The 22,755-nt window shown below is 42.1% G+C and overlaps 1 protein-coding gene across 3 annotated transcripts in view; it reads left to right on the top strand.

Moving 5' to 3' along the window:
• Positions 1-596: 596 nt before the first annotated feature.
• COQ4 (coenzyme Q4) overlaps positions 597-22,755 on the top strand; it is a 39,242-nt gene continuing 17,083 nt past the window's right edge. The window contains exons 1-3 of one of the 3 annotated variants that reach the window (XM_033961129.1): positions 597-734; positions 7,541-7,753; positions 21,687-21,783. In XM_033961129.1, coding sequence (XP_033817020.1) covers positions 722-734; positions 7,541-7,753; positions 21,687-21,783 — 323 coding nt within the window. In that variant the 5' untranslated portion in view covers positions 597-721. Of the gene's footprint in view, positions 735-1,028; positions 1,338-1,421; positions 1,664-7,540; positions 7,754-21,686; positions 21,784-22,755 lie in introns of those variants that run through there. The other 2 variants (XM_033961128.1, XM_033961130.1) reach the window with 2 other exon arrangements.

The raw sequence follows: 22,755 nt of genomic DNA, 5'->3' as shown, positions 1-22,755 counted from the left end.
TGCTAGCTGAATTTCAATTACAGATCTGAAATCAGCGTCATTAAATTAACTAAGAACACTTCTTAAGTTCTCAATAACAAAGATGGATGCAGACTTTCTTGGGAGAATGAGTGCTGGATCTAGCTCTTCTGAGAAGAATGAGTGCTAGTTCGAAGTGGATGCAGGAAACTCTTAAAAGAATAAGTGCTGGATCAGAGTGGATCTAGCCCTTCAAATTAAATAGTGATTCTCTCCTTCTAATCTTGCCCCCTTCATTTCTACAATGCGTTTACTCCCTACTCAACATTTTATACAGCCTCAGTCTTCTGCTTCCTCCTCTGCCCCTACCTGCACGGATTTTAAAATGTCTATTTCCTCCTTCAAAGGATCCAGGTTTTCAAAATTATTGAAATTTACTCCTTTCTGGCCATAGCCAAAGAGTTTTTTCAGTTGGTACCAAAGCATCAACTGAGCTGGCTCCTATGTCCTCTCTCACTTTTTTCCGCCCCCACAAAGGAGCTCCTCCTCCACGTTCCCACATCCTTTAGATCAGGGGTGTCCAACCTGTGGCCCAAGGGCCCCATGAAGTATTTTGTGCAGCTCCAGAGGAGGGTGATGCAGTGTTTTCCTCAGCTGTCCCCAGGTGTTTACCATCTTGCCGGCTCCCTCCTCTGTCTTGCTGCAGCGTTTGCGCGGCCCAGGGAAGCCAAAAGGTTGGACACCCCTGCTTTAGATTCAAGGCATGCAAATTTTTGGTATGCAGTAAGTTCCTGCGCTGACTTTTGGCCGGATCTCGTGTGTGTGTTTTTAATGCCGCTGATGGTTTCCGTATGCCGTGCACCCCAGTGCTAAAATGCTGGGGCCTTCTCTGGAGGGTCCCATTTTTTTTAATCATAAAAGTGGATGAAAGGGTGCAGGACCCGCCAGAAAAAGCAGCCGTGCTCTATGGATCCGGGAGATCTGCCTTTTACCCAGCAGATGAACCAAACGCAGGTCAAAGCTATTTAGTTTGACCCTTCTGCTGCGCTGTAGGCGTGTGTAACGTTTAATGATTCCGTTCCATGTAAGGGGTTGTCTTCAGATTTACTAGACGTGTGGAATCCTGATCACCGGTTCCTTCCCCAAAGTCAAAGGGGATCATCAGACAGCGCTTCCCCTCCTTTTAATGAAATAAGGGCAAGGGCTGAGCGTATCGCGGCTTGCATCCGCAGTGAAAGGAGAGTCTTAGCCGTGTGAAGAGCGTGTCCCGATTGGGAGTTTAGAGGGCGGCCATATGGGGTCCTCGCTGCTAAGGAAGGCTCCTCTATACTGGCTTTGGTTGAGAGGAGTGGGGGCGTCGGCGGGCCCTGTAACTACAGGCGAGTAGTTGCCTCCGTCTGCAACTCAGAGAAAGGAGCGATTACTCTATAGCACTTTCTTTTTGTCACACTTCCTCTTTGTTGCACTTTTCCTATGCATGTTGCTCGATCACTTCCGGTTATGACTCCTCTGGACCGCAGGGCCGATGCAAGCAGAGCTGCCAAATTACCCAACTCCAGGACAAAGACTTTTTGGCCAGTTCTAGTTTTGAAACTTGCATCCCTTTTAGTTCCTGACTTTACTCACCCGTATCCTAACACACTGTGTTGGAAATCCAGGAACGGCCTACAATCTGTCTCTTGGAATCGGGTAGCTTAGTAGCTCTGTGAGTTGTTTGTTTGTTTTAATTATTATGTTATTGTAACTTCGGACCCAGTTCAGTGCGCAGACCTTTTTGAAAATTTGCAGACTTGTGCTGGGAAAGGTCCTGATTTTCCTGTAGATTAAGAGAGCTCCTTATGCTTAGGCAGAGTGACTGTTAAGCTTTGACTGTGTTAGATACTGTTGGTTGCCAATTTTGAGGGGTGATAAATCCTAACACTTTGAAAGGGTGCAGATTTGCCCAATGGATTTGAGTATGTCCTGGATGTGGATTGTTGTTTTCTTTTACCTTAATTGTGGACTTAGTGGGCTCAGTATATTTAAGGTGAACCTTTCTTGATTTCCATATAGGAATGGTAAGGGTTTGGCTCCATTCAAGCATGAAAAACAACCAACCAAATCGGGTCTAGATTCTCAAAACTTTAACGCCGTTGCTAACTGTTTTCTGACAGTTTATCCTGCATGCATTTTAGCGGCAGATTATCAAAATGGATTATCTGTGTCTTTAGCAAGATTTCTAGCAGTCTCTGATAATGACATGCAAATGGGCTCTTCAGCATTGAAATGAGCCCTCCAGTGGATTTTTAAAAACTGCCGAGCCATTTTCTAAAAGCAGCAGCTTTTAGCTACAAAAATAAGCGACTGGTCCAGGGGTGCCAGTACAGTGACTGCACTGTTTTAAACCCAGACTGCTAAAAAAATCTGTGTTGTGATGCAGTGGGAGAGTTGCTCATTCTCTTCCCTTGCATCACAACACCCCTCCCCAGCAGTGGCGGTGATCCCTCCTTGCACCAGGAAAGGGAAGGCTCATTTAGGAAGATGTTTATTGAAAGTTTCAAGTTTATTGAAATTTTGATTTGAATGCAATGTCAAGCATTTTCAATGCAGGCCAGCTGGGTAGAGGGAATCTGCGTTCCTCAATTCACGCATCTACATGGAGGTAAGGGAGGCGTCAGTGGCAGGGGAGTGGGGTTGTATGGCAACAGGGGAGAGTGGGCATCTCTCCTGCTTTGGGGGGGGGGTTGTTTGTAGCGGAAGAGAATCGGCATCTCTCCTGCTGCAAGGGAGGGGTTGCTGCCATTGCAGGGGGAGGGTGTTTGTGGCAGGAGAGATTGGGCATCTCTATCGGGGATGGGGGGGGTGTTGGTATTTCTCCTGCTGCAAGGGTGGGTCACTGCTGCTGGGGGAGGGGGGAGGGTTGTTTGTGGTGGGAAAGATTGGGCATCTCTCCCACTGCAGGGGGGGGTGTTGGTTGGCAGCAGGAGAGATTGAACATTTCTCCTGCTGCTGTTGTGTGTGTTTTTTCAGCACATGTGCCCATCAATATCACCAGCACAGGGCACATGCAAATTTAGTGAATGTGCGCTGCTGTCTGCCGACCTAATTTGAATGTGCAATTTTTTATTTTTTTTTTAAGAATGTCTCACTTTTTTAAATTTGCTATCAAAACAGCTGCATTAGCAGACCTGGCCTCAGTAACATCATTTTCTTCCCCAAGTCTGACATGCTCCCTTTGTTTTACCACAAAATCTCTCAAAGAAGCAAAATATTATCATTAATCCTAACCCTATTAAATAAAAATGATTATTTCAATGACTGTAGTTGCTTCTCCCCACATTTCCAAATCCCATAAACTGTATGTGTATGAAGGAATGTGAATACAAATGGTATTCAAAGAAATAAATCACTAGTAGTCTTTTAAAACCCAAAATATAACAGTATCAGAAATGTCAGAAGAAATATGAAACACCAAAACAGCATTTAAAATGTCAAAGTTCAGTATCCCAAAGTATATTGTGAGCACCTCTGCAGTTTTACTCTTTTGATTATTCAACAATGGTGGTGGTGGGGGTCCTCTGATTGCTGTACATGCCACTCGGCAGGAGACTCTACTGGTCCTTTGATCCTGGTGTAGTGGGTCCACCCTCTTTCTCTCGTCCGTACTGCAGTCTCTGTGGTGAGTACGATCTGGAATGGTCCCTCCCACTCAGGCTATAGCTTGGTTTCTCTCTGGAATCTGCCAACTCCAAGGGCAGTATTGGAGCCAGAAGCCCCCCCATTTCTTTGAGGAGAGACAAAGATAGACAGTGCCAGTATATGCTTTTTAAGGAACTGGTCCTCTGTTTCAAACAATGGGAGACACCCCCCCCCCCCGAAGTACCCATATATGGTATGCCAAACAACATTTCAGGGGTGGCATCCCTGTATCTTCCTTGTTGCAGTTCTTATTCTCAGGAGTGCAAGAAGCAAACACTCAGTCCAAGGCAATTTAGTTTCTAGAATCAGTCTGGCTAATTGTTTGATTCATCCTTTCCACCCATCCTGATAAAGGTGGATACCAGGGAATATGAAACTCCCAGGATAATCCTGCCATTATACCTTGGAGCACCCTAGAAATGAATTCCCTGATCTGAGTCTGTTCTCCACTATCCCATATCATGGAGTAATTTGTTCCAACACAATTTTAGCCACCTGTTGCTGTAGCTCTACTCATGGGGTAGGCCTCCACCCACCCAGTTAAATGGTCTACTAGTACTAGCATATATTTCAACCTATCCACTAGGGGTAGTTCAGTAAAATCTACCTGGATGCTCTGAAAGGGCTGCACATTCTTATTTACCTTTTTTGCAAATTACACAGCAATCACAAATCTGCTTTGCCACCATGTAAATCCTTAGGCATCCATATTCCCTCAAAGCTAAATCACATAGGGTCTGGACACCCCAATGACTCTCCTGGTGTGGTACTGATAATACTTCTCGAATCAGTTGCTTCAACATTTGTCTCCCATCCACTGCTCCCACAAGAAGATAGCTGGATTGAGACAAGTATCTGTAACTAGCACTAAATCATCCATTTCCATTAGAATGGCTTCATTATTCTTGAATCAGCCATCTGCCAGCTTTCTGATTCAGAATAGTTCTAACCTGATGTTTGGGGGTGCTCACTACAAAAGCTCCCCCAAACATCAATTTTCTGCTCTCTTCCACCAGAAAGGTTATCCTCGTAAAACAGGATCTAATAATTTGGACAAATAAGCCACTGGCTGGTGTTTCCCTCCTAATGTTGCTCTCTTGTCTATTGGAGCAAATAAATGGAAGGGCTTGTCCAAAGAAGGCAGTGCTGGGGCTATGATCAAATTTTTTTTAAAATCTGTCACCAATTTCTTTTCCTTTGTCCTTTCGAGGAGGTTTTGTTATTCCTTGAGCTTCAAGTACACTCCCTTTGTTTTCTGGGCATATGAATCAATCTGCAATAGCCTGTTTAAATCAAGGCGTTTTCTTCTCCCTTTTAGTTCTTGGTAAGGGAAGCTCAACAATCCCCTTAATTCTCTCAGGACTGATTCTTCTCTTTCCCTCACATAATAGGTGGCCCAGATATTTCACCTCTTTTTCCACATATTCTACATATTGAAGTAAGGTAACTCCTGCAGGTATCTTGAATTTCTCTAGGACGTGTTCTAGTACCTGTCCAAATAGATTGGGGGGCTCTGTGAATCCCTGGGGCACCTATATTGTTCAATTTGCAGCCCACCCCTATTCCCTTCTTTAACCACACAATAGGATCAATCTGCTCCTCTTCTTGTAGGGTTAAGGCTGCCATAGTTAATATATCTGGGCATTTTTAGTACTTATTTCCAAACCTAGTTGGATCATACCGTGTTTCCCTGAAAATAAGCCCTGGTGTGATTTTCAGGGTAGGTCTTAATATAAGCCCTACCCCAAAAATAAGCCCTAGTTGAAGCGCTGGATTCGCAGGCAGCAGCGCTTCCCCCGCCGACCCATCTCTCCCTCCCCTTCCATCTCTCCTTCCCCACACTGACTGCGAGACCGACATACCATTACCCTCTTTCAAACGGTAGTGTCGCGGCAGCAATCTAAACGCGCTGCTTCATGCCTTCTTTCACCGGGGCATTTCTCTGCCACATCACTGATGATGTCATCAGCAACGCGGCACATGCAATACCCCGGCGGTAGAAGGCCCGAAGCAGCTCGTTTAGATTGCTGCTGCGACCTGCCGTTTGGAAGAAGGTAATGGTATGTCGGTCTCGCGGTCAGCATGGGAAGAGATGAAAAGGGAGGGAGAGCTGGAAGGGTTGGTGGGGGTTTGACTGTGCCGGGGGGGGGGGGTGGATAGAAAGATGCTATGGGTTTGTGATTGAGCATTGTTTCCCTAAAAATAAGACCTAGTGGATTTTTTTGGGCCCAAAATTAATATAAGACAGTGTCTTATTTTCGGGGAAACACGGTAGAATCCCTGCCTAACAGGTTAACTCCTGCTTCAGGGATATACAAGAGGTCTTCAATTACCTCTTCTAATCCTAACTTCAGAGTGACTCTTTGAGTGAAAATCCTTTCCCCTTTACCCCAAACAGTCTTTGGTCTGAAAGTTCCATTCCCCATGGAATGAAATTCAATGATATCCTAGCTGCCCCTGTATCAAGTAGGAAAATTACTTCTTCATAGGGCCCCACTGTTAAGTTTTTCAAGAGCTCCTGGTGAGACTTTAGAAATCCCTGACATACCTATTCATCTCCGAATGCCATAAGAGGGATAATAATAATAATAAACTTTATTCTTGTATACTGCCCTGCCATAAGTTCTGAGCGGTTCACATAAGAGAACTGTACAATCAGTGATGTATACAAGTCTGGTCATTCTCGTTTAGTGTAAATCGTATTTTATTGTTGTACAGGAAAAAGTAGCACAACAAGCCAGAGAAAACAAGAAGTACAACAATAGGAAGTTTTGTTTTTCCACACACCCAGACCCAACTCCATCCCCCATTCCCTCGCCCCATGCCCCTTCTACTCCCAACAAACCCTATCAAAACCAACCCCCCACAAATACCTCCCCTTCCCTAGGACAGAACAAACCAGGAATTAGGCTGAGCAAGCTGTGTTCTTATGCCACTCAGCAAACATGTAAAAGAGGCTACCCCCCATCCCCCCCCCCCCAGAAACCGCCTCCCCAACTCTCAAACCGTCTATGAACGCACACCACAACAGTCACACCTACCATCCATACACTTCCATATACCATACCAGTCACCCAGGGGAATATCTGAAGACAAGCACACTGCACAACAGGCATACCAGCCAGCCATACACACACAACCAAACACCATACCAAGCATCCAAGGACAAGCGGTATCATAACCTAGAATGAGTTTAAGACCAAACTTCTGGCCCTAGGGGAGAGCGAAGGGCATTCTCGTTTAACCTTTTCCTATCATGTGTCCCGGATGACAGGACATTCAAAAAATGTCGTTGCCATCATGGATAAACAGTCTGTATGGACTAATAAAGAGCCAGGAACACAAAATATTTGAATTTACAGACATATGACTTATTTACATTATGTTTACAATAGCTGTAAATGATAACGGTGAATAATACAAAACTTTGCTAAAATAATTACGATTGGAACCAGCGTAACGTAAAATTTATTACGATAGGAAAAGGTTAAAGTGGCCAGGCTTGCTACAATTGTAACATTCCATGGATGCCTATGTATTTTCTAATCTCTGTAAAAAGGCTAATGAAGCCTTTTCTTTTTCTTGCTGCAGCTCAAATGTTTTTAGTGAAATTCTGAGATTTAGGAGCTGCTTCTTTGATCCCTTCTATTATAAGGTCCCTTAAATCTTTCATATTAGCTTGATGTTCTGCACTCTGGTTACTCCAATTAGGATCTAGGAATTTATTCTCACTTGTGGGTCCTTTCTGTCCCACAGGATGATTATTGTGCCGCCTTCCCCGCTAAATAAAATACCCAGAATAGATATAATTTCTTGCCAGGTATAAAAATTGGGTCCAAAGAACTGGTCAAATTGTTCGGATTTCATTTTCTTTTTAAATGACTATCGTGCTTGCCTTTCACAGGTAAGTGCCAGCGTTTATACCAAACTAATGCAGCTTCTTCTCATGACGTGCATGACGGTGCATATAGCCAAATGGAGGAGGGCAACCCAGCGGAAGAAGATGGTGGAACTTATCAGTCCCTGTATCCACACCACATCCCCACCAATGCTTTCCAGAAAGCTCTGTTGACAGTTGGCTCGGCCTTGATGTCCTTGTACGATCCTTACAGGCATGGTAAGCAGCAGCTGACCACTTTTAATCTAGTGGGCCAATTTTTATAGCTGTCCTTACTCATAGTTCAGAAGCATAGTGTTCATCCTGGCATTTATCACTACATTCCAGCTTTTGGATTCCTTTAGTTCCAGATTGCAATGTTTTTTAATAATATATCAATCCTAAGGAAAAGAACAAGTCCCTCTATTTGGTTTCCTTATGTAGAGATACTGTATATACTCAAATATAAACTGAGGTAACCTTCCCCCCAAATAAATAAAAATAAAGGAGGTAAAAAGGTTGACTCGAATATAAACCAGGGATATATGTGTTAATATTAAAGTGCAGTGCCTTGCCTTGCCAGGCTCTGCAACCTGTTCCTCCTCACTCCCTGTTCTGCATCCAGCCCTCTCACTCACTCTCCCCTGCCAGTTTCTGCACCCAGCCCCCTCCCTCCCTGCCTGCCAAGTTCTGTACCCTGTCCCTCCTTCCCGAAGCCTTGTAGGTCTCCACTGTGGCTGGTGGGCCGGGATAGCAGGGATCCCTCCCACCTTCTGTCCCAGCCAATTCTAAGAATTTTTACCTCCCACCTCCCCTGCGTACCTTTAGAATTCCTGATGGTCCAGCAGTGAACCGTGGAAGGAACGACCTTCCTTCACTCCTGCTGTGCAGAGCCACTAGCTGATTGGCTGCCATGAGTTCTTGTCTTCCTCTGATGCTATGTGAAAGGGAGATGTTTAAACAGAAATCTGAACTATGAATAATGCTCTTGATTCATTAATGATTGATGATATGTAGTTCCCTGCTATTTTTAGTAGGTTAAATATGTGTACTGAAAGTTTTGTTATATGTTGCTTTTTGAATCATTGTGAATGTTTTATGCTGTAAACTGCTTAATTATAGGCGGTTAAGAAATTTTATTATTTTATTTTTTTAATCTTTATTCATTTTTAAAACTCATAAGTGTAACATAAAAATACAATCATTTTATACTTTAACAAATTAAGAAATTTTAGAAATAATAAATAAGTGAAGGAAGGTCGCTCCTGCTGTACCACCAGTGATTCTAAAGGTATGTGGGGAGGCGGGAGGGAGGTAAAACTTCTTAGAATCGGCTGGGACAGAAAGTGGGGGGGATCACTGCTGCACCACCAGGAATTTAATGGTACACTGGGGAGGGGAAGGGGAGATAAAAGTTATTAGCCGGGACAGGAGACGGGAAGAGATCCCTCCTGTCCCGGCCCACCCTGGACCACCAGGTCTCATGGTGGTCCCAGCAGACGCCTGCAGCAGGTTCAGGGGAGGAAGGCGGGTCAGCACTGACCCGCATACAAACAGAGACCTTCATTTTTAGGCCATTTTTTTTGGCCCCAAACTCTAGGTTTATATTCAAGTATATACGGTAAGAAGAAAGCATTTTTTTTAGGAGGTTGAGTTTCCAATCATGTGAGTTATCCTTAGATAAGCAGGCAGCATATTCTCACATGCGGGGCGACGTCATCCATGGAGCCCTGGTATGTACAGTTAAAAGTGTAGATCACTTTAGCAAGCTTTTAGACTGCACGCACCACACATGAGCGAGTGCCTTCCCGCCTGACGCCAGCTTGCAAGATCGTCTTTTCATTTTCCATGGAGTGAAGAAGACGTATCTCTTTATTTTTCCATCAAGTTGCCTTCCCATATAATTTTTTAAACAAACTTTTCAAGTATTTCAGTTTCTTCCTCAAGCCAGTCTCGCGAAAACCCTCTACTCAATTTGACTAAACTTAGGCACATACTGGCTGGAAACTCCTTGTAGAAATGCCTCTTTAAATAAGTCTCTTTGTTTTTTAAAGTTTGATTTGAGAATTTGCAGTGAATCACACATGGATACCAAAGAGAAGTAAAAGTACCCCAAACAATCGCTGTAATATGTCAGCTCTCTGCACACCCTGTGACCTTCCTGTTTAAAGTTTGCTTGACTTTAGTTTCAACCTTTTTTTAAATTTTTGACTTTAGAAGCTTAAGCTATCTCTGTAAAAAGGATAGATAAGGGAGCTGATCCGTGACAAAATAGCTTAATTCTTTTGGTTGAAATTCAAGCTAAAATAGCTGAAGTGCAGGAATGACGATTTATTTCCTGCAAGAATTTCAGTGATCAGCTCTCGAGATAGAGAACCAGGCCCTACCTATCTATTTCCAACTGACTTTTTGAACTTTACTTAAAAACAAACTTCTTTGAAAACTCTACGGTCCTCGCACAAAATTCCATCCTTTATTCATACCGGGATCATCAATGGGTTTTCAGCCTTATTTCTATTTCACTCCAGCTTACCCTCTTCAACTATATCTGACTCCGGGGCTATGGTTTAGGAGAAGAGAAGCTATATTGTTTAATGTCAAAGTTTTTCTTCCTTTGTTTCTTTCTTATTTCACATATAGGTCTGGAGTTGGCTTTCCAGCGACTGGGTCTTGCCGGGACCGGTAGATATCCCTAACTTCATCAGTGGCATATTAGCATTGAGTCTATTTGATGCATGCCTTCTGTACCAATGTTTCAACTACATCGACAAATACTTTGAGGAGCTGATGGAGACAGAGAAGTACTTAGAGGAGACCTACAGGAATGTTGTAGAGAAGTCCCACCTCAGTCTGGTAGCCCCTGTGCTGCCTTGGAGAAGTCTTCTAGAAGGACAGCATTACCCTGGTGAAGTAGAAAATAATCCTGTACCTAGGACCTACCCACCAGGGGATGCAATAGCCTCCCGCACCGAGGATGTTTTTCCAGGGGCTTCTGCCCAAGAGGGAAGGGTAGCATGTTGATAGCTGGGTGGCTGGTGGGCATGAGGATCGCCTGATCACTTGCCTGGTGTGAAGGTGGTGGACCTCACGCGTCACATAGATAGTATTTTAAAAGTGCTGGGGAGGAGCACTAACTAAGCTGTCTTGGTACACGTAGGTACCAATGACATAGGAAAATGTGGGAGGGAGGATCTAGAAGCCAAATTTAGACTCTTGGGTAGAAAGCTGAAATACAGATCCGCCAGGGTAGCATTTTCAGAAATGCTCCCAGTTCCACGTGCAAGACCCAAGAGGCAGGCAGAGCTCTGAAGTCTCAATGCATGGTTGAGATGATGGTGCAAGGATGAGGGATTTAGATTTGTTAGGAACTGGGAAACCTTCTGGGAAAGGGGGAGCTTGTTCCGAAAGGATGGACGCCACCTTAACTGGGATGGGACCAGGCTGCTGACACTAACCTTTAAAAAGGAGATAGAGCAGCTTTTAAACTGAGATGCGGGGGAAAGCTGACTGTTGCCCAGGAGCAGATGGTTCAATGTGAGGTATCCTTGAAGGATACTATTGAAACGGGATATTTAGGGAGTCCCAGTAGAGAGGTTTCAATAAAGGTGAAAGAAAGCCAGGAGGGTTTAAGAGGAAGACAGAGTAAGAGTCTCAAAATTTCTCTGTCTTCTCAGCAGCTTGTAGTTATAAGGAAAAAACACAATTTGAAGTGTCTGTATACAAATGCTAGAAGCCTAACAAAATAGGAGAGTTAGAGTATATAGCACTGAATGATGAGGTAGATATAATAAGCATCTCAGAGACCTGTTGGAAGGAGGACAATCAATGGGACACTGGTAAAGAGGGAATTGAATCAAATAAAATAAACATTCTGCATGACATAGATAGCAGTGTGGAATGCATATTGATAGCAATTCCATGTGTGAAGGGAAGGAATTTAAAGGTAGGGTTATACTACCATCCCTGGGACAAAAGAGCAGACAGATGAAGAAATGTTTTCAGAGATTAGAAAAGCTGGAGAATTGGGCAACAGTATAATGGTGATTTCAATTACCCCAACGTTGACTGGTTAAATGTTACATCGGGGAGTGCTAGAGAGGTAAAATTCCTAGATGTCATAAATGACTGCTTCTTTGAGCAACTGGTCCAGGAACTGACAAGAGGAGGAGCTATTTTAGATTTGGTCCTTAATGGAATGCAAGGCATAGTACAGGAGTTAACTGTGTTGGGTCCACTGGAAAACAGTGATCATAATGTGATCAAATTTGAGCTGATACTAGGAGTGACATCACAAAATAAATCTCTGTAGAGGCATTTAATTTTTGAAAGGGCAACTCTTATAAAATGAAAAAATGGTTAAAAAGAAGCTAAAAGGATCAGTTGCAAAGGTTAGGACTATAAAACAGGCATGGATGTTATTTAAAAATACCATCGTGGATGCTAAGACCAGATGTATTCCACGTATCAGCAAAAGTGGAAAGAAGAGGAAACGAGGGCCAGCATGGTTAAAAGGTGAAGTGAAAGAGGCTATTAGAGACAAAAAAAAAATCCTTTAAAGAATGGAAAAAGAATCCGAATGAAGAAAATAAGAAACACAAGCACTGGCAACGTAGGTGCAAAGCATTGATAAAGAGAGCTAAGAAAGAATATGAATAGAGACTTGCAAAAGAGGCAAAAACTCATAAATTTTTTAGGTATATCAAAAGCAGAAAACTGGTGAGGGAATTTGTGGGACCGTTGGATGATTAAGGAGCAAAAGGGGCGCTCAGGGAGGATAAGGCCATAGTAGAGAGACTGAACAAATTATTTACTTCGTTCTTTATGGAAGAAGATGTAAAAGATATACCTGAACAGGAAATGGTTCTCAAGGGTGATGAGGTGGAGGAACTGAAAGAAATATTGGTAAATCTGGAAGATGTACTAAGCCAAATCAAGAAGTTAAAAAGCGATAAATATCTGGACCGTATGGTATACATCCCAGGGTACTAAAAGAACTAAAATTTGAAATTGCTGACCTGCTGTTGCTAAAATCATCTGTAGTACCTGAAGATTGGAGGGTGGCTAATGTTATGCCGATTTTTTAAAAGAGTTCCAGGGGAGATCGGGGAAATTACAGACGAATAAGCCTGACTTCAGTGCTGTGCAAAATGGTGGAAAGAATGATAAAAATACAATTGTGGAACATGTAGTTAAACATCATTTAATGAGACAGAGTCAGCATGGGTTTTGCCGAGAGTGATCTTGCCTCACCAATTGCTTGACTTCTTTGAAGGTGTGAATAAACATGTGGATAAAGGTAAGCCGTGTTTTTTTTGTTGTTGTTTTAAAATTTATGACCCGCTTTTCCTAAAGCGGCGCACATTATAAACATACATAATAAAAATATATAAAATACATGTAAAAACACTCACAAAATATGCGGTTGATGCAGTGTATCTAGATTTTCAGAAAGCTTTTGATAAAGTTCCTCATGAGAGTCATGGGATAGGTGGCAAAGTTCAGTTGTGGATTAGGAATTGGTTATTGGATAGAAAACAGAGGATAGGGTTAAATGGTCATTTTTCTCAGTGGAGGAGAGTAAACAATGAAGTGCTGTAGGGACCTGTACAGGGACTGGTTCTATTTAACTTATTTATAAATGATCTGGAAATTGGAATAACGTGTGAGGTGATTAAATTTGCAGATGACGCTAAACTGTTCAAAGGTGTTAAAACTCATGCAGATTGTGAAAAATTGCAGGCAGAGCTTAGGAAATTGGAAGACTAGGCTTCCAAGTGGCAGATGAAATTTAATGTGGACAAATGTAAAGTGATGCACATTGGGAAGAATAATCCGAATCACAGTTACCAGATGCTAGGGTCCACCTAGGATTTAGGTGTCATTGTAGACAATAGATGAAACCTTCTGCTGAATGTGCAGCGTCGGCCAAAACAGCAAATAGGATGCTAGGAATCATTAATAAAGGGATGGTTAACAAGACTAAGAATGTTATAATGCCCCTGTATCGCTCCACGGTGCAACCTCACCTGGAGTATTGCATTCAATTCTGGTCTCCTTCTCTCAAGAAAGTTATAGTGGCACTAGAAAAGATTCAAAGAAAAGTGACCAAGATGATAAAAGGGGATGGTACTCCTCTTGTATGAGGAAAGACTGAAAAGGTTAGGGCTCTTCAGCTTGGAAAAGAGATGGCTGAGGGGGAGATATGATTGAAGACTACAAAATCCTGAGTGGAATAGAATGGATACAAGTGGATTGATTTTTCACTCCATCAAAAATTACAAAGACTAGGGGAGACTCGAAGTTACAGGGAATGCTTTTAAAACTAATAGGAGGAAATATTTTTTCACTCTGAGAATAGTTAAGCTCTGGAATGCATTGCTAGAGGTTGTGGTAAGAGTGGATAGCGTAGCTGGTTTTAAGAAAGCTTTGGACAATTTCCTGGAGGAAAAGTCCATAGAAAGACATGGGGGAAGCCACTGCTTGTCCTGGATTGGTAATATGGAATGTTGCTACTCCTTGGGCTCTGGTCAAGTATTAGGGACCTGGATTGGCCACCATGAGAATGGACTACTGGGCTTGATGGACCATTGGTGTGACCCAGTAAGGCTATTCTTAGGTTCTTATACCTCCATCTGCTTGCATCGGTGGCATATAAGCATTGAGTCCATTTGATGTATGCCTTTCGGTATCAATGTTTTAATCATGTTGACGCAGATGCATCGCAATGGGCAGTGCCCTGTCAATTAAGCATCGAGCCCATTTGATGTATGGCTTTCTGGGTGAAACAGGTTGTCATTCTGAAGCACTTTGCCTTTTAAGGCACACTCAGTTCGACACCTGTAGCACTTTTGATACCACTTGATGCTACATGGTCATAGTGCTCTTCATCGATGAACATCTATACAGATTATTGTTTTGAAGTGTAGTGCCTCCTCGTCATACATCACTCCTGATCCTTACTAAGTGTAGCATATTCAACAACAGTACTTTCTCCAGGATCTTATTACATAGTAACATCGATGATCATCAAACCTTTATGCAGTATTTCCTTGCATAAAGCAGGTTTTCTTCAGTAGTGGGGCATCTTCATCAATGGTACCTGTCTGGAATCCATCATCAAGCAATAGCTCCACTTTAACATCGGTGTCTCCTACTGTGCAGATTGTGTCTCCTATTGGACGTGCATCCTCTTTGAAGTCTTCTACCCCTCGACAATCTGCGCAGGATATTGGTTCCAGGGTCGATGACTTTATGCGCATTGCTCCATATCTTTTTCATTGATTATGACCTACTTACTTTTGACAGAGCATTAGTTGCGGTTTGAGGGATTATTTCATTGGAGGGATACCGAAGACATCGGTTCCATCTCAGCCTCTGTTCTTCAAGTCATCATCGAAACATCATCGTATGTCTGGAAAAACTATTGTTGATGCATCGAAGTTAGTCCTCGAATCATCGAGTCAGTTCATCAAACTGTCAGTGTTCATCTAAACGTCGTAATGACACAGTGAATAAGAAAATTAATTGTTTTGTCACAGATGGCATAGCTGTTTATCTTGGAGCATCACATGTAATTAAGACTAGAATACATAGCAGAAAACAGGAGAAGAACTAATTAAAAACTAAAGTACATAATAAAAGCATAAGAAAAATAACTATAATATCATTTCGTTGAGACTGTAGTTAAACCATTTAAAAATTGTGAGAACAACAAAGTTTTCAGGAATTTATGAAATAATTGCAGCTGGCCTAAAAGCCTAATGGAGTCAGGAAGTTCATTCCAGATCTCTACAAGCTTGAAAACAAAAGATCGAGCTTTCCAGCAGATTTAATTCCCTTAAAGGAAGGGAAGGCTAACTTATATCTTTGTGTGTTTCTCAAATGGCAAAGTCTAAGGGTATTCTAACATAAGGGGACAAAAAGATCAAATATTTCATAGAGAAGCTTGAAGATTATGCATGCGCATTTAAACTGGATCCTAAAGCAAACTGGGAGCCAGTAAAGCTTTATCAATAATGGGGAAACATGATCATACTTTCATTTCTCAAAAACGAGCTTAGCTGCAGTATTCTGTTATTAACTGAAGTTGTTTTAGACTGCTCTGCTTAATGCCCAGATAAACTGGTTACAAAATAATCTAGCTGAGAAAGCACAGTGGATTGTACCAACACTGAGAAATGTTCTTGATGGAATAGTGATCTGACTTTCCTCAACATATGCAGACTAAAAAAAACACTCTTGTCAAGGAATTTATCTGTTCATGAAATGTAAGTGAGTCCAAGATGACACCCAGGACTCTAGATGAAAAATCTGTATGTAGTGAGATACCTGTTTTCAATGTGACAGAGGAAGGGAGGTTTTCTAATCTTGGCCCAATCCAAAGCAATTTGGTTTTGGCAGCGTTCAGTTTCATTTGAATAGACAAAGCCCACAGTTGAAGTTTAGAAATGCATCAGTCTATACTAGGGACCAAGTTGTTAAGATCAGGATCAACTTCTAATAAAATGAAAATATCATCTGCATAGGTAAATATAGTCTCTGCTGATGAAAGGCAAAAATTTTTCAGAGATGTCATATATACATTAAACAAAATTGGCGACAGCGGAGAGCCCTGTGGCACCCCACAGCAGGAACATAAGAATTGCTGCTGCTGGGTCAGACCAGTGGTCCATCGGGCCCAGGAGTCCACTCACACGGTGGCCCTTAGGTCAAAGACCAGTGCCCTAACAGACCAGCCCTACCTGCGTATGTTCCGGTTTAGCTGGAACTTGTCTAACTTTGTCTTGAATCCCTGGAGGGTGTTTTCCCCTATAACAGCCTCAAGAAGAGCATTCCAGCTTTCCACCACTCTGGGTGAAGAAGAACTTCCTTACGTTTGTACGGAATCTATCCCCTTTTAACTTTAGAGAGTGTTCTCTCTACCTTGGAGAGGGTGAACAACCTGTCTTTATCTACTAAGTCTATTCTCTTCATTATCTTGAATGTTTCGATTTCCAAGAGAAGGAAGTCTCACCCTCCAAATATACCTAATAAGATCGCAATGAGAGGAATTTACTAAACCAATATCTGATAACATACAAATCAGGATGTCGTGATGAATGACATCAAATGCAGCCAACAGATAAAATTGCAACAATACCCCACATTTATTTTGAATCTTTGAAATTAATGATGATAGGAGAGTCTCCGAACTAAAGTTTGGTCTAAACCCATGTTGAAATGGTAACAAAATAGAAAATTTCTCCAAGTAGTTGGAAAGTTGGCTAGAAATAATTAACTCCATCATTTTTTCAAAAAGGGTATATTTGCGATCGGACGATAATGAGCAGGAACTGTAGGGACCAGATCGGCACTTTTCTTTTTTTTTTAATTCTTTATTCATTTTCAATATTTTCAATAAGTGCAATACAAATTAAATACATTTTATATTTAAGACATCACTTAATACTCTTTCAAGAAACAAATCAATCTGTATCCTTCCCCCCACCCTATCCCATAACTATTATAAATTTTTAATTTAATAATCAAATCTTCAAAAAGCTCATTATGATATACATTTCATATCCATAAGAGATAATAAGCACTAATAAATAAACCAATACATTAATTTTACAAGAATTAAGAGAATCATTTAAAAATAAATCCACCCTCCCTCCCTCCCCCTGGATGTGCACATAATGTATCAATAAAAATCAAATCTAAATCTAAAATGTATTTCATTTATTGATAATGAATAAAGATTTTTTTTTTTTTTTTAAAGAGGGCTGAATAGAGGGCTGGAGGATCCCAGATGAAAAGTGGGCAGGGCTTCCTGCTGAAAAAGCAAGCAGGAAGCAGGTTCCAGTGCAGTCAGAAGACAACTTGGCCTTCCTTCCCCGTCACTGTGCTGGACTTATATATTGAAGTAATAGTGTTCAAGAGTCCAGTGCCATGGCTTCGTTACTTTGGTTTTCCTGTCACCTTCTTAAGTACTCCTGTTTCATATGGAACTTATACTAGGGGCGACATTTATCATGGCTCGTTTCTTCATTCCTTATTTTACTTATATAAAATTTTATATATATTGATTTCCAAGTTTCTAACGAGCCATTGACAGAGGATAGTAGTTAAAAAAAAAATTAAACTACTTTCCTTCTAGACATATACTTTCATGGGTTCAGATCCCATTTTTAGTGGTGTTTTAACCTTACTAATCTCCTCTTGAGGAGATTTAAACAAAAAAAAGCAACCCAGCAATTAAGAACACTAAACTGTTGGTTTTTACAAGGATATTAAACAAATCCCTTCACACTTTTCTTGTTTGATCTTTCAGGGGATTTCATACTTACTGGCATGTTATTTTGATAATATTCATCCTCTGGCTGTTTCTACTGATTTTCTTGTTTTAAGGCTTAATACATTACTTTTTGAGCCTTCATGAGATGTAACAGATTAATAATAATAATATTACAAATATTTTTATTTAGAGTTTGGTTTTTATACACATCAAGCCATTATGTTATTTTATTTTTATACTCCAAAGTATCGGCTTTTCTAGGATCGTTCCTACTTTTTATCCTCTAAAGCAATGGTTCCCAACCCTGTCCTGGAGGACCACTAGGCCAATCGGGTTTTCAGGCTATCCCTAATGAATATGCATGAGAGAGATTTGCATATAGTAACATAGTAGATGACGGCAGATAAAGACCCAAATGGTCCATCCAGTCTGCCCAACCTGATTCAATTTAAATTTTTAAATTTTTTCTTAGCTATTTCTGGGCAAGAATCCAAAGCTTTACCCGGTACTGTGCTTGGGTTCCAACTGCCGAAATCTCTGTTAAGACTTACTCCAGCCCATCTACACCCTCCCTGCCATTGAAGCCCTCCCCAGCCCATCCTCCACCAAACGGCCATATACAGACCGTGCAAGTCTGCCCAGTACTGGCCTTAGTTCAATATTTAATATTATTTTCTGATTCTAAATCCTCTGTGTTCATCCCACGCTTCTTTGAACTCAGTCACAGTTTTACTCTCCACCACCTCTCTCGGGAGCGCATTCCAGGCATCCACTACCCTCTCCGTAAAGTAGAATTTCTGAACATTGCTCTTGAATCTACCACCCCTCAACCTCAAATTATGTCCTCTGGTTTTACCATTTTCCTTTCTCTGGAAAAGATTTTGTTCTACGTTAATACCCTTCAAGTATTTGAACGTCTGAATCGTATCTCCCCTTTCCTCTAGGGCAGGGGTGTCAAAGTCCCTCCTCGAGGGCCGGAATCCAGTCGGGTTTTCTGGATTTCCCCAATGAATATGCATTGAAAGCAGTGCATGCAAATAGATCTCATGCAGATTCATTGGGGAAATCCTGAAAACCCGACTGGATTCTGGCCCTCGAGGACCGACTTTGACACCTGTGCTCTAGGGTATACATGTTCAGGGCTTCCATTCTCTCCTCATATAATGGAAGTGACAGGCATGCAAATCTGCTCCATGCATATTCAGTAAGGCTATCCTGAAAACCCGATTGGCCTGGTGGTCCTCCAGGACAGGGTTGGGAACCACTGCTCTAAAGCAATTCTTTTCAAGAAAATCATGCTTTTGTTTGATCATGAAATTCCTTTCCCTTTTTATTTGTATCTACTCCGGGAAAGGTCTGCTTTCAATTGTTCATGGAGTTGGCTGCTTCATATAGGTGCATTAGCTAGTAGTCCTTTCTTATTTGGTTTTGAATCTTTTTGGTGTCTCCATCACCTATATTTAGATTCTTCTGACTGTAAGAGGTCGTGTATTTTTTTTACAACCTCTGTACATATAGGTTTTCTCGGAATCTTCCGTTTACCTCTCGTAGGGCATGGAGTTCCTCTATTCCTTTTTTCTATTAGGTTCCTTCCCTTGCCTCCATGTGCTCTTATCAGACATTGGGTCTAGTTTTTTGCGAGGCAACTCATCATTCTGAGTTTCGTAGCACCCAACTCTCCCTCCATCCCTTTTATTAAAGCTAGGGAGCCTCCACATGTGAGAATATACTACCTGCTTGTCTAAGGATAAAGCACAGTTATTTACTGTAACGGGTGATATCCTGGGACAACAGGCAGATATTCTCCCAATCTGCCCACTTCCCCTAGTTGGCTCCTTCACTTGGGCATAGAACTGATGACCTCGTGAGCTAGCATCGGGCGGGAAGGCACTCGTGCATGCACAGTGCGGGCAGTCTAAAAGCTTGCTAAAGCTTAAAATGATTTACACTTTCACTGTCTGTACCGGGGCTCCGTGGATGATGCCATCCCATCTGCGAGAATATCTGCCTGCTGTCCCAGGATAACTGTGCTTTATAGGGAGGGGGGACATGGCAATTTCTATGGAACCTTTACCCTGGCTATACTCGCAATACCCTACTGCTCCTTAAAAAGGCAATGAGAACTCTGCTTGTGCTTCTTAACTCAATTTACAGTATCCTTTGCTGTTCTAGTATCACACTGTCTTGCAGTGCAACCTAGCCTTGGTTTGCCACTTGCTATTTAGCACAGTTATTTACCTGTAACAGGTGTTATCCAGGGACAGCAGGCAGATATTCTCGCAGATGGGTGACATCATCCATGAAGCCCAGTACAGACAGTATAAAAGTGTACTGTCACTTAAACTACCTGTACCCTGCCATGCGCAAATGCCTTCCCATCCAACGTCGATTCGCGGGACCATCAGTTCAGTAAACAAGCTAAGATGTCAACTAGGAGGGGGGGAGGGTTGTAAGAATATCTGCTTGTTGTCCCTGGATAATGCCTGTTGCAGGTAACTGTGCTGTATTCTAGGACAAGCAGGCAGCATTTTCTCACAGATGGGACTCCCTAGCTACTATGAATCTACTCGGTGCTTAGGTCCAAGGCACAGAAGACTCCAATTGTGCAAATTAGTGACCGATATGCACTGAGAACATCTCTTGAAGCTTTGACATCGAGGGAAAAACCGCCGAAGCTAGATCAAAGGAATATGTATATTTCTTCAATGATTGAGTAAATTAGTGACTGAAAAAGTCGATGCTACCGGCCAGAAATTTGGCTGAAGGAGGACCAAAGGCCTGAAAACTGAAAAGTAGAAATTTTGAGAAAAAAACTCCCGATAAATTAAACTAGTACCAAAAAAAAATAAAAGAAATGAAGAAAAACGATACGGGAATGCACACAAAAGGGAACAAAATATTGCAATTGGAGAGACTCCAATGACTCAAGTTGTCTTAGTTCCATGGAAAACTAAGAAGCAAAGGTCCTGCGAGCCGACGTCGGGCAGGAAGGCACTCGCACATATGCAGTACGGGCAGTCTCGAGACTTCTAAAGAAATTAAAGTGGCAGTACACTTTTGCACTATCAATGCCAGGCTCCGTGGATGATGTCACCTATCTGTGAGAATATGCTGCCTGCTTGTCCTGGGATAAGCTCTGTTACAGCTCTGATATTTTACCCATGCACTATAGTTAGTGCCTTTTTATTTTCTACTTAGGTGCTAGTGTTCCTAATTTTCCCTATTGAGGAAGCCACCCTCTTGTTCAGCCAAAATTGTTCCTAAAATTTCCACACCTTTTCATTAATAAAGTGAGAGAATAAAGAATTCATTCTTTCTCTGAAGAGCTTTAAAATGTTGCATGCATGCTGCTATTCCAGAAAAGCAACTTGCATCCTACACTACAGCACCCCTACTTCTAGTACTGAGTCACATAGAGAGCTTTCTCAATTCAGAGCAGTCTTGCTCTGCAGCATACTCTGCTTTTTCTGGATTCAGATTCAGCCTTATAGTTCAGGCAAATCAAATCATTCTTTACCTGCCTGATATTTGAGTGTTGGGATCCCCCTTCTCCAGTTCTGCAGCCCACCTCAGGCTTTGCATAGTTTTACCAAGAGGCTGCTAATTAGACTAATAATCTATGTAGTATTTTTGCTTTGGGGTCATGTGCCCAAACATGGGGCCTTGCATGATATGTTTTCGATCCAGAATTGAGCCTGAATTTACTGAAGTAATCTATTAATCTAGTGACTTCTTTGGAATTTTCATCTACAAAACAAAAAGTCCTTCATTTACTTAAGAGTAATTCCCCTGATTCCTCTATGTATAGGTTTTTAATGTTTAGAATACTTTTATACTGCACATTATAAAATTGAAGTATTACAAACTAAGGTAAATAGCAATATATTATTATTATAGATATGATAGCAGTTCTTGGTGAGACGACAGGTCCACTTGTACTACACAGCCTCCAAGACCAAATGAGGAATGACCCGGAGGGTAATCAAATATTACAGTGAGTGTTCATCCTTACTATACACAGTATGAAGTATGTTCAACTACGGTCTTAGGAAACGAAGCTGGCAAGGATATATAGAAATTATGTTCCAGCATAGGCAGCGGAACGCTTTTTTGTTGGGGGGGAGGGCCCGCAAACTCCACCCCAGACCCCGCCCCCATAATAATACTAATTGTAAAACACTTCTCCCTCCGTATTCATGGGGGATTAGGTGTAGAGCTGGTCTGTGAATAGGGAAAATTGTGAATAATTTTTTGGACCGGCTCTGACTCACCCCTGCATCCCCGACCTTACCTGATTTTCTAGCAGTGACGTGGGGCAGGAGCGATCTTCCTATGCTCATGTCCCATGCAGAGCTGTCATCAAAATGGCTGAGTTCCCGTTGTAGCCTCAAGACAAACGGGAACTCACGGTAGCCATTTTGATGACGATGATGATGGTGGTCCAGAGGTGCAGCGGGCAGGAGCAAGCTTTCCGCACTCTTGGCCCGCTGCTAACCCTATTGGTCACAGCTGGTTTTTTCTGCCGTTGAGTGGCAATGAGCAGGAGCACTTTAGCGCTCAGCAGCTTCTTTGACTTGCTCCTGCGAGAATTTGCCAAAGTGCACTCTTGCTCATTGCTGCTCAGTGGCAGAAGAAACCAGCCGCGACTGATCCAGTTAGCAGCGGGCCAGGAGTGCAGAAAGCTCGCTCCTGCTCGTTGCACCTCTGGCCCACCAGGGATACAAGTGGCAGTTTATGGGGAGGCCACGGCCCCTGTGGCCCCCGTTCCGATGACTGTGTTCCAGCACTGCTTCTTTCTGATCTTTGGGTGGTTTCTTTAGTTACCAGTGTGTTGCCAGGTTTGATGTCCACTTACTGATGACAAGGAAGGACCAAACTTGTTGGCTACTGAATTATAACCAACATGATGACAACCATTAAACTTACCTTAAAATAAATTAAACAGTAAGTTTGCCAGTTCAGATTC

Source organism: Geotrypetes seraphini, chromosome 10 (assembly GCF_902459505.1).
Source record: "Geotrypetes seraphini chromosome 10, aGeoSer1.1, whole genome shotgun sequence".
Classification (NCBI taxonomy): Eukaryota; Metazoa; Chordata; class Amphibia; order Gymnophiona; family Dermophiidae; genus Geotrypetes; species Geotrypetes seraphini.
The sequence above is the reverse complement of the archived record's forward strand: the minus strand, read 5'-3'. Positions and strand labels throughout refer to the sequence as shown.